The sequence below is a fragment of the Pezoporus occidentalis genome, unplaced genomic scaffold (assembly GCF_034315485.1).
Source record: "Pezoporus occidentalis ecotype Australia unplaced genomic scaffold, CSIRO_AGI_Poc_V1 ctg193, whole genome shotgun sequence".
In the NCBI taxonomy this organism is placed as follows: Eukaryota; Metazoa; Chordata; class Aves; order Psittaciformes; family Psittacidae; genus Pezoporus; species Pezoporus occidentalis.
In genome coordinates, this window is record NW_026913782.1 from 527,661 (window position 1) to 540,401 (window position 12,741).

At 44.9% G+C, this 12,741-nt stretch overlaps 1 protein-coding gene across 6 annotated transcripts in view; it reads right to left on the reverse strand.

Annotated features, from left to right (window-relative positions):
• Positions 1-12,741, reverse strand: part of ULK4 (unc-51 like kinase 4) — a 198,949-nt gene that overhangs the window by 2,088 nt on the left and 184,120 nt on the right. For all 6 annotated transcript variants that reach the window (XM_062617176.1, XM_062617178.1, XM_062617175.1 and 3 more), the window contains one exon: positions 993-1,081. In XM_062617176.1, the coding sequence (XP_062473160.1) occupies positions 993-1,081 (89 nt within the window). The remainder of the gene's footprint in view (positions 1-992; positions 1,082-12,741) is intronic.

The window sequence follows — 12,741 nt, forward strand, 5'->3', positions numbered from 1 at the left end:
ACCTTCACTGGTGTTGCCTGGGCCTCCCTTGGGGAGAGCTGACGTTTTTCACTCAGATAATTTCCTGTGTCACACGAACCCCATGAGTCAGCAGCTGAGCATGCGAGAGGGATGCGGACTGTTCCCAATAGGTTCGGTCAGTCCTCGGTGTGCATCTGCTTACACTCCCCGCATCCCAACATCTCCTTCCCACATCTCCCCTCATCCCTGCTCCCTTCCCATACAGGGTACACCCTGACATAATGTGGAGGAGCCAATTTTCCCACACAACTGACCCATATAAAGCCTGCCCTTGGGAGCACAAAGAGCACTGAAAAGATGATCTTAGTGTTCCCAAACCTGATCCATAAACTACAATTTATTGGGGAATTTTAGCTCAACCAGGAGTAAAATAGAATCATGGAATCAACCAGCTTGGAAAGGACCTTTAAGCTCATCCAATCCAACCACTGCCCCAGCACTGCCAAGGCCACCACTAACCCATGGCACTGAGGGCCTGCAGCCTAACAGCCCGCAGCAGGAGTCTTAATACTTGTTTTGAGGGGCAGAGAACAGTAAAATCCATTCATCCACATGTCCAAGGGGGATTGGATGAGGGAAGGTCTGTGAGAGATGAGCTGAGGTTCGGCCGGCTTGCTGGGACTAGCACCTCTGTTCTTGCCCTCCCCTCAGCCACAGGTATTCTTGAACACAAGCAGTTTTGTTCCTGTGCTGCACATTTGAAAGTAATCAGCACCAAACACAATCACTTTAAAACAGGGCACAAACGTCACACTGTGCTTGTAGCCCACTCCATCACTGCCCAGTGTCCGGTCACAGAGACCAAGTGTTTGGAATAAGATTGTATATTCAAGAAACAAGGTTAACCATGGCCAGAGACAGGAACCTGAGCAGCTCAGAAGGCGATTGATTACAGGTGAAGACCATTGCAGACAAAGCAGGAGGCGAGCACTCTCAGCCCTGGAAATTCCTAGCAGCCTGAGGGGCCTCACCTGGCAGTGTGGGCCAGGCTCTCCAGGGTCTGGAGAAGAGCATCACCATCATTCTTCAGGCTCTCTGAGCGCTTCTCGTTTGAAGTTATCTGGAACGAAAAGAAAGAAGCGTTATCAAAGGCTCAGGAGAAATTCCTCTCTGTCATTTTTTCTGTGGGGTAGGGGAGAGGGAAGCGAGTTGCAGCATTTAGTACAGTTGCAAATGGAATGTGACATTAAAGAGACCCAAGAGAAAGTCCCTTTTACTGAGCAGGACTGACTTGTAGGCACAGACCATCAAAAATACCTTGGCTTCATTAACAAGACTCACTCTTGCTCGGAGTCCCTGTACGTGTGCAAATTCACACATCACAGTCTGCCAGTCCTCATTTCATCTCTCGCACCAACACAAATACAAGCCCCATTTAGCCTGAATTCCAGGGAGATCTTGGGGGGGGAGGTTACAACATTCATTTTCATGTCTCTTTTCAGGGAAAACCTCACCAAGCTTGTTCAGCTTTCAGATCCAGACGTGTGGGGCTTCTCCGAAAGAAGCCAGGTTACAATCCCTGCCCCTCATCGCTCATTAGGTCTGTTACCTGCACAGGACTGTCGCCTACAGAGCAGGGCACGGAATGACCAAAGCAACTTCCCTCTGGTGTCAAGTGAAGCCTTACTATAGCTGATTCTGCTGCTGGCGTGTTCCATCACAATAATCTGCAAGGACTGATTGTTTCTCCAGCCTTAAGCAGTGTAACTACACAGCTCCAAGTGCATTTCCTGAGCAGTCACTAAGCAGGTGAATGGGAAGGGTAAGGGGGACACGATGTGAAGATGCAGGGCACTGTGGCACAAATGGACACTGAATACTCGGCAGTTTGCTGAAGAAGCTCTTGTACCTCCAAAACTCACTGGGGAAAGGGTTTGCGTGTCAGGTCCTGCTTGCAAAGGTAAAGAAATCTTGGCTGCAGAGAAAGGAAAAGAGGAGGACCAGAGCAGCTGATTGTTCTGATACTGGAGGAGTTAATGCTTGAAACGACACCTTCTAATCCCCAAATCTGGCAAGGACTTTTAAGCTTCAGCATGCTGTGGCTGGCCCTGTTTACCATTGATCAGGCATCTGGGCGATACGCCTTCACATCTCCCTCTTAAATCACAAGAGAAGCTGCATTTACAGCTGCCATCCCCCCGTGATTTATCAGCAGCGGTTCTGCAGCGGTGTCACTGCATCTATAATCACAACATCCTGTAGTTAAGCAGTAACAGGGAACTGGGAGCTGTCTGAAGTAAACTACAATGCACCCTGTGTGCTGGAAAAACCCAGCGATGCCATCACCTGAGTACAAAACACTGCTAAATCCTGATTTACCATCACTCATCATGAAACCATTTTCCTCTTTCGAGGTTCACATCTGACCCTTCCACTTTATGTCTCAGGAATCTGCTCTCTGCACTGGGGAAGGCACCGAAGATGTTTTGTAATCTGGGTTCTGAATGGGAGAACACCACCACAGGTAACAGCAGCAACACAGCTGCAATGGAGGGGGGAAAGTGCTTTCACCACAGGACATTGCACTCTATTCCTAAAGAGGGCTCAAGCCTCTACCACACACTTCCCCATAACTTCTGCAGCTCACCAGTGGCTGCCACGCTCTTTGCACTCACCACATTCCTGTCTCTTGTTTCTCCTCCACTTTAAAAGAGCCAGAGGTGACAGGGGAGGAAGGTCACTAGGGCTGGATCGTGCTCCATGAAAGTGCAAGGTCAGATACAGGTTACAGCTATCTTTAATTCCAGTGCATCCTAACTCGTGGGTGCTGACACCTGTACCACCCTCACAGTGCTTTAACAGCTCAGTCCCTGTGTATCATACAGGGATGGAACATTCAAAACAGGCTCAACTATAGAACTTGGTAGCAAGAAAAAGCTTTTAATTCTACAGTGCTCTATTTCAAACAGCAGCTCAGTCCACCTGAGTCACAGGGTCTGCCTACAGCCGAGTTGTAGCATGCCTCGTGCCATTATTATGAATGCATTTGTGTGAGTACAAAGCATTTGAGTGGATTAAATGGCTTTATATGCACAGAAATGGTAACAGACAGAAGCAGAAGGACCCATGAGATCATCTACCCCATCTCCCTGTTGTGTTTCACTGTCCAGAGCAGCTTTCAGTCACAAGCAATGGGCTTCTGCGATACCTGTCCAATAGGGGTGACTCCACTGGCTAATAAAATGCTCCAATAAGATCCTTTCAGAAGTAGAAGTGGTACCACAAGGAGGGGAAGGATGGGGCCTTTAACACCATGAGCAGGCTCTTTAAGTCAAATTTAGGATGCATTTTCTTGACAGCATCAACTAACAGCTTCCCATGAGCTGAGGGGTGTTGGTGGAGAAATACTGCCGAAATCCCTGTTCACTTACTTTGTTATCTCCTTCTACCCTTCCATCCACACCAGTTCTAGTTCTCCTTCACTTGGAATTTCAACAACCGGTTTAACGATCGCCTATAACACTGCTGTACGTTAGGGCTGGCTACAACACATATTCAATGACATAATCAATAGCTATTCCTTTAATTAAACATGTAATTACATCTCAGTTTAGTTGTACGCTCACTGCAATGTAACAAGAATTTCAACAGGACTTTTCTTTATTAAGCCAAGAGCCATTCAGCAGCTTTCCCCTCTTCAGTTCTAGTTCAAGGATGAGCCCTAAGGAGCACTGTAATGGATAGGTGAAGATCAGTATTCCCTGACATTTAGGGTATTTCAGGTTGCTAAAGGCGAGGGCAAGAAAACACACAATGTAAAACATTCTCTGGAAGATCCCCTTCACTAACAAACTAAGGAGGTTTGGATCCTTGGTCAAAGAGGTGATTTTTGCAATTCAAGGTTCAAGAAAGCACGGAAACTTGAGGGCAAATGACTTTTCTTAAGGCTGGTTTCATAACGCTGAACTGCTTTCGCTGGTTAAGTCATAACTCATGACTGAGTTAAATGACCTAAGCAGTAAACTACTCTCTCACCATTTTGAAGAGAATGAGACTCCTGCTTTGCTGAGGTTTCCAGTAACCTGTAAGCTTGATGTCTGTGAAATAAACTGGGAAGTGAGGCACAACAGCGACTGAGTAAAAATAAGCAGCTTTGTACTTGAAACAAGTGAAGTGAGTGAAGAGAGGCCCCGAAGCACGTTCACCTTCATCTGCAAGTGCCATCTTCTCAAATAAAGAACTGCTGCAGGTGTTGGCCATATCCATGCTCAACAGATGCTTTCCTCAAGCCAACAGGCTGCCCAGGGCAGGGCTGCAGTCACCGTCCCTGCAAGTGTTCACACAGCGTGGAGAAGAGGCCTCAGTGCCATGGGTTAGTGGTGGCCTTGGAGTGCTGGGGGATGTTTGGACTGGGTGAGCTGAAAGGGCTTTTCCAACCTGGTTCGTTCTATGAATCTATGATCATTGGGCCTGTGCACACAGTCAAGGCCTTTCATAAACGCTCTTTCTCACACAACGGCTTTTTCTCTTCCCTAAGCACACACATTTTTACCTCATGAAGTGATGCTTCTTTACGTTTTCCTCAATATGGAATACACTTAAGCCAATTACCTTTGTAGGATTAGTTAGCTCACGTTCTCACCCAACTTTACCAGCTGGCTGAGAGCATCCATATGGGTGACACGGGACCTGCCATGGGCTGCTTTATCAGAACCACCAGATACTTGTAGGCCCAACCTTAGCATCACTTACATATCGAAAGATGCTGTGAATAAAGTACCACTTATCCCTAGTTAGAGGCTTCTCTGTGAATGGGAATTGTATCTTCAGCTAAAACTACAGTAAAACCAATCAGAGAGACACTTTTTCCTGTGTAGGACATGAGTGTTCAGGATGATAAAACCCCACAGAATTAGAAGAATTGCCCTCTACACATTATTTCAATTCATTGTGAGTGCTGTCCCCACAGTTTTAAATGTGCATCTCAGGCTTCTCATTCCTGCTTCCATCTTTGCCTGGCCAAAGGCACTGCCAGCATAGGACACAGCATCTTTCATCCCCACCCAAAGCTCCTCTTTCAAATGCTGTCTGGGGTGGTGGTGACTGCAAGTTGGTGGCTGTTCACAGCTGCTCGGTGTGACCTTACTCCCAGCTTTAAGGAACAAATGTCACAGAAGATGGTGGTGTCAAAAACATCAGCTATAGCTGATGTGACAGCCCAGCAAAGAAGTCAATGGGATGGTAACTTCGGAAGCGAAGCACAACGGGCTGGAGGAGAAAACCTTCTGTGTTGTGGCCCATCTTATGCTTATCCCAGGGCATTTAATGGTACTTTTCCTCTCAGGCTGTCCGCGCTGAGCTGTTCACAATCACCGCAGCAATCAAATCAAACACGTCCCTTGGCTTGTCATTCACAACTCATGAAGACATGGCCAGAAATATGCCGCCATTCCCTCTTAACGGAGGAGCAATAACCAACATACAGCAAACGGGCACCCATGCAAGTGAGCACTCGTGTGAATAAAAAACCAAACAGATCCACTGATCATGTCTGAACTTACTAAATATAAAGATTCCCTTCATTAGAAATCCCTCTCCAAGCACATACATTAAGCTGGCAGTGCCTAGAGGAGGTATAAGAAATGGATGCACCACTTCCCATGATGGATCAAATGGATCCATCACTTCTGTAGGCCTGCACACTTACTTACTCTTACAGAGTCACGTAGCTTTACCTTTGTGTAATGAAGGGCCAGACCCACTAAAGCATTTGGAGCCTCTAAAGTAGCTGCAGAGTAGAATATTAGAGCGGTAATGATTATGTTTAAGGCGTCAACCCCCAAAGAGGAATCCTAAGAAGAGCCCGAGATCCCTGCACAGTGCATGGGGAGTGTGCAGCTACCAAAGGGCATGGAAACCTGCACGCTGAGCATGAAGTTCTCCAGATTCCCTTTCCCCTCTGGAGCTCAGCCTGCTAACGCAGCAAATGAAAACTGGTGCAGACACCACAACTCCAACCTTTCCTCAGTTCCCCTGTGCTCTCCTGTAGCCTTCTGCCCTTTTCCAGGTGAGTGAAGGTCACAGTTTGCTGCTGTGGCACGGTTTCCACTGGAAGGGGAAAGGCTGGGAAGTCTGGATGGTTCTCATGTAGGGGGTGAATAACATCATGGCACAGGGACTCAGCAGGGTATTTGCTTCATGTCCTCGGGTAGGTACGTGCGACTGGACCCTTCACAGCACTCAGGTGCAACCCATTTGCACGCTGTTTAATGAGAATGAACGGCAGCTCTTGCCAGGCAGTGCAAGTCAAGCAGAGGAACACCTTGAGATTTGTGCTCCCAAAGACACCGCGCACTCCCTACCATGGCCACAAGTTGGTTTTGCTCTCCAGAGTGTAGAAGAGCTCATTCTAAAAGGGTAAAAACCTTCCTGGCATCCCCCCCCCTCCATCACGGCATGCTTCCTTGCTCCTCTTTACAAATGCTTGAGCTGGAGTGAGCCAGACACAGACCGTGTGTGTGGGAAGAACAAATCAAGTCAGACAAGTTCTATTTACGTTACTAACTGCCAACTCACTGGAACAGGCCTGAGCAATGCTGCTGGACCATAAAAACAAGAAAGGAAAGTTACAAAAGCATGAGTGTGTTCCAGGTGTGCTTTGGCAAGCACATTGCAGCCAGGGATTGCCGACACACCATTACAAAGACTTTGTGGCCTCCAGATCCTGCAAATACATGTGAAAACAAGCAGGTATCTGTGACAGAAACCCCCCTGCATCAGACAGCTTAGCTCTGAGTTTGGAGTTTTTATCCCCCCTTTATGGATAGGATTCTTGTTGCGCTGAAGTCAGCAGCAAACTCCTTTTGACTGTGATAAGGCCAAGCTTTCACTCGACAGGTTTTGTCTTCCCATTTGTATGTGTGTGCAGGTTTATCCCAGGTTCAAAGCCATCTCCACTGGTAACTTGGAATCATACCAGTTTCCCGGCAGTCTGAAAGCCACGCTGCCTCAAGGACTACTCACAGAGACACAAGGAATGTCTCCCACACGCTGTACGATGGTTAATTGATTTTGGATGTTTCTTGACACCTTCCACTTTGAGGCCATTCTCTGCCCTTCAGCTTATACACAATGCACACAAAGGCATGCTCCATGCTTGTTGGAAACTGTAACATTACCAACTCGCAGGAGCATTGTCTAAGCATAAGAGGAGATTCATAAAACCCTGGGGTAATTATTGAACACTGCTCTCTGTCTCGTTTGACTTCTTTTGCTTTGGTTTCTGTTACAAGCAGTGTTCTCAGCTCACTTTCAGAGATACAAGATGTCTTTATAACCCACAAAATAGTGCAGTTTCCATCCTCTGTAACCGGTGAGGTTAAAATATTTGACTTAACAGAACTGAAGAGGGCAACTTCGACACATCCACTAGACCCAGGTGTCCACAACAGCTTCATTAGCAAGCAGTGCTGTCTGGCAGAAGATGTCTCAAAAGGAGACTTCCACATAGTGCTGCAGTTATACGTGCCCATAAGCAAGCCCAGCATCAATATGGCATCAAAAACAAACACTTGTCACCCTGTTGCTGGTGATCTCATCTGCAAACACAGGTTCATCTGTCATCTGCATGCCAACGACTCCCTGAGGTACCACTTCAGACTGGTTTTGCTCTGCCCAAACAATGATTCCAGCTGGCCTCAAACAGCAGCTTTAGCAAAACAAGGCCACACACTGAGCTTATGCAAACCCTGCAAGCCCCTCAGATCCCTCTTCCTGCAGCTCACCTTGCTGGATGCGAGGAGATCCCAGATACACCTCACCCTGATGGTCTCTTACAGCTTTCCCCATTACCAAAGGAATAGGGAAATACACTGGAATGATTTTTATCACCGCAGCAGGTCCAGTTTAGGCTCAGATCCTACGTTCATGTTCCTTTAGGAGATACTATAGAGGCAGCTAGGAACACACATTAAAACAAAGCACAGATCCTCTGCATATCTAGATCTCCCCTCAAGTTCATCATTCCAGGGATCTCTCATATTCAAATGTCCTTCAGAGTCTATCAGCTTTTCTCCTAAAATAGCTTCTGACAAGTAACTACTAATCCCTCTTAAATGTTGATTCCTATCACCCTTTTCCAGGGCGGCTGTCATTTTCTGGCCTAATAATTCAATTTGTGCATAAGATCCCTGAATTTCAGTAGCTGTCATCCCCTGTAAACCTCACAAAATAGGCTGACGGCAAAGATTATATGTGGATGGAGTTATATGTGACCTCCATCAGTATGCTCCATGGGTTAGGGATTGCCTTCTGCTCATGGACATTTTCGTGTTCATCTCATACAGCTCAACGTAGATATTTCACTGACAGATTTCGTGCTATGGCAGTTCAAATAAACTCGAGTATTAATACACTTGCAAGAGTCAGAATCATTACTGCAGCTAACTCATCTTCACGCTATTCGGAAACCAGTGACACCCAGAACATGTTGGAAAGTGCTGACCTTCAAATGGTGATTACCATGCAGGAGAAGTGTGCAAGCAACCAAGCTATTACCATTTTTGTAAATGGTTTTAAATGTAAGGGCACAAAGCCTTGAACAGCCATGCCTCCGATGCTCGGATGAAGTGGCCAAGCCCCTAGGAAGTGCCAAGAAAAACTTGAGTTTTAATGCTTCCAGCCTCTAAAAAATGATTGCCTCGACTTGACAATGTCCCTTTTCCTGCTTTAAAATGCTCCTCAGAAAGGCAAAAGGCTACCGTGCCTTGCAAAGGTAGAGTGATGTGACCAACCTACCCAGGCTGATGTGAACAGATGCTGTCAAAATTATCCTTCTACAGATCTGCTGCAATTCAAGTCAGATCTAGCATGCAAAATCCCTGGTTTCTGCCAAGCAGAACCTTAACTTTCCTGGAGAATGGAACAAAATTGGAAAACTCACGCTTACACTGGCCATAAGGTGGGTTTGAACACAAGACTCCAACAACTAGAACTCTCTACAACTTGACTTAATGTGTTAGATTTACTACCCCAAGAAAAGCAGGAATATAAGGAGTCAAAAACTAAAACAGATCACGAAAAATACACTTAGAATAAAAATAGTAGCAAGATCCTGTTAGAAAATCATGATAAACTATTATTTTGAGCTACACATTAATGGATTAAATGTTAATTCTTTTGTAAGTCCTATAGACTTGGCTTCCGTAGAATCTTAGTATCCTAGAATGGTTTGGCTTGGAAAGCACCCTAAGATCATCCAGTTCCAGCCCCTGCCACAGGCAGGGACACCTCACACTAGAGCAGGTTGCTCCAAGCCCTGTCCAACGTGGCCTCAAACACTGACAGGGAGTGGTAGGCACATAAAGCTTGGACACAGAACCCTTGAGGTTTTCTTTAAGTACCAAACATGTATAGACTAAAGACTATACAAAATATACTTCATATAGTGAAAGGAAGATTAAAAAGCTTGAAGATCTTTTAGCAGAGGTAAAATAGGCATGGTTGTACTTACGCTTTATGCAGAAAGCAACTAGGAATGTAAACGAGTGAACAGGGATATAAGTCTATAAACCACCCATTTCTGAGGAAAATTATGCTTTATGAAATGGTTCCATTTCCATAAAATTGTAAAAACTGTCATAAAAACAAATGGACTCCTGGAATCGATTCTTGCTTATTGTCATGTGACAGATGGCTTTGCCTGCCTGGAAGAGAGCAAACAGCTATGGAGTTGGTCCTCTCTGACCTCAGAGAGAATCATTTTGGACTATTCATTCTTTTGTTAACAAGCCCAGTTGCATTTAAGCATCTTTACGACAGCTACTAAGTCATCCATGTGCAATTACAGCGAGGAGGTCAAAAGGAAGTAATAGTGATGAGCCCAACGGATGACACAGCTAGGCAATCTCAACAGTATTGCATGATGTAAAATTACAGTGCACTGAAACACCAAATGAGTATGGCAATCCTTTTGTGCCCACAAAAACAATGAATTAGGACTCCATAACAAAAACACCCGTGATAGTCACTGGGAATTACACTGGCCCTGAATTATGAATTGAATAAACAGGTTGCAGGTTTCAGAACTGCTGGTTTCACTGTACAACCCCAAGCAAAACATCTGTCCATGTGAAAGAGAGCCTATTTCTTATTGTTTACCATGGCAGTATTGCATTCCAGACAGCTCCTGTATCTATTCATAACCACACTGGGCTCCCAGTACCCAAATACCAGCACAGTGATAACTGTTGTAGAGGGACTCGGAAAGCAAACACATTCCAAACAAGGGGATCAGTAATGGCCCCCTGCAATGTGAACCTGTAGAGTGCCAGTCACTGGAATGAAACCTTTCCATTCTTGCTGCTCTCCGACATTAAAAGCAGGTCCCATATTGGATGAGACCCCTTGTCAGTGTCATTACAGAGTAGTTATTGCAGATTGACTGAATAATGTCAGTTGTGAAAACAACCATCAACCAAAATGTCAGCCCAAATCTGCCCTTAACACATACACTGCACATATACTTCCACATTTACACTATTTACCCCAAAGAAAGATAGTGAGATTTAATGTAGAATGAATAGTTCAATAGGCCACGTGGTGAGTAAGTGTTCACAGTTACTTCAGAGGTCATTCCCCCTCACACTGGAGATAACCACAGGTTGTCAGTACATTCACGTTTTGGGTTTTGCCAACACTTGCCACATTTCATTAAGCTGTGTTTGGACTCCACCTGCTTGACTCTTCAGAGCCCTGCTGGTTTAGTGACACTAAACCAGTGATTTGATGATTTCATTGCAATTTTCCTCTCCCTACCTCCACTCACATACACCCACACTTGGCTGACTATCACAGTCCCATCAGTGACTGGCAGGAACAGGTTCCTGAGTAGTTTTCCTATGCTTTTATGGATTCATTGAGTTTCAGCTTCTGGCAGCCTGTGTATAAGAGAAATTCCTGCAGCTGTCCCTGACATCATACCATTTTACTGTTCTTTACAATAAGATTCAAAATGCAGATGAATATAATAAACCCTGCAGAGTTTCTTTGCTGCAACTGCAAAAACAAAGGAGCTCTAAGACAAGGTTAAATGATTTACAACAGAACCTTGCAAAGAGAAGATAAATCACCTTTTTCTCTCAGTACAGTGCTGTACAGTCGTTTTCATCTTTTCTTATCAGCTGCCATTTCCAACACTTACAAGAAGTGCTCTTATTATGCTAGGGAGCAAAAAGGATCAAGCTCTTCAACGTGGCAGTCTTCTATCAGCAATAAAAGATACAAAGACCCAGAGTCCAAAATGATGTCACTAACCAGTGACATGAATGGCAATGTACTGCTCTATTGCTAATACAAGAAGTCGGGGAAGGCTCATTTTCTTTAAGGATGAACTCAAATAGCTGATAACACACCCCTGACAGCATAAAAAGAAGGACAATGCATGGCAACTCTGCGTACTACTTCACGGCAGATGGAGTGAGGGGAAGTAGACTCGCTGGCTGTGCAGGTGATGGGCATGGGAAGGACAATTTTGGCTGATGCAACTGCCCACTGTGATCACCAAAGTGGGACAAGACAAGGAGGAATGTATCAGTGTCAAGAAATGGATATAGCAGCTGCAGAATACCCGCTTACATTGTCCCTCCTCTCCACATAGAAGGCTGTGTCTGGCAGTGTTAACCCAGACAGTACAGCTTATCTTCTCCATTGCACAGTTAAACAAATTTCAGCTAAATTAAAATCATGCCATTGAGTAAACAGTCATTCCATCACAAGTACTTGAGTTAAAGCAGTTTAAGAAATTACCAACCACTTAGCTAGCTTGTGAGATCTATGTATATATGCACCCACTAAATGGCAATGCTTCAAATGGCTTAAACCACCACTGTTGGTGATTTACTCTTAAGGTATTTTACTCCATGCTGCAAGAGACTGGGTGCCCATACAGTCAGCTGAGTTATCTCAGGCAAGGTAGTACTGATTTGCAACCGAGCAGACAACTCCTTCAACTCCTTTCCCTTGATGGCACCGTGATGGATGTCCTTATTTTAAAAGCTGGGTAAATGATAAAATTCCAAGCCAGAAACTGCTATCAACAGAGGAACTAGGCTAGCACTATAATTTTAATGCATCCATATTTTTATAAAACATATTCAAATTGAGATCAGTTATGGCATCAGTTAGTTATGTTGTCCAAGGGGCTTTTTGCATTTCAGAGCCTTAAGCATGAGCTCACAGACTCTTGTCATTAAAAGGTGGAGATAAAGAGGTGCAAAGCTGAAAAGATGAAACTTTCAGGGAAGAAGTCCGCAACACAGGCAGGGTCTGCCCTGTAAACACAAAATCTCCTGAATTCCCAAAGAAGTCCTTTTTGCTTAGGAAGTAAACAGCTTAATTTGGATAGGAGAGTGGGAGAGCATTCTCTGGAAGACATATGGGCTGTTTCTCTTTGTAACTCTCTAATACAGTAGAGATTGACCTTTGCATCCTCATTTTGATGCTTATCTTGAACAAACAGCATAGGAGTCAATGTCTACTGAGAAAAAAATCCAGGAAGTGACTTTTCTTTCTAAGTGCAGAGCAAATCCTAGGGAAAATGTTCATAAACACTCATGCAGCTGCTGTGGCTGGATGGGAAGCACCTTTGTGATGCAGTGCTTATTGGGCCATTAAATGCTTGCTGAGACAAGTTAAACTTCAATCTTGAATTATACGATTAAGTCTTCCAGGCAGTAAGTGATCCTTTGTAGCTTTTGTTATCTCCAAATACATTATACGTAG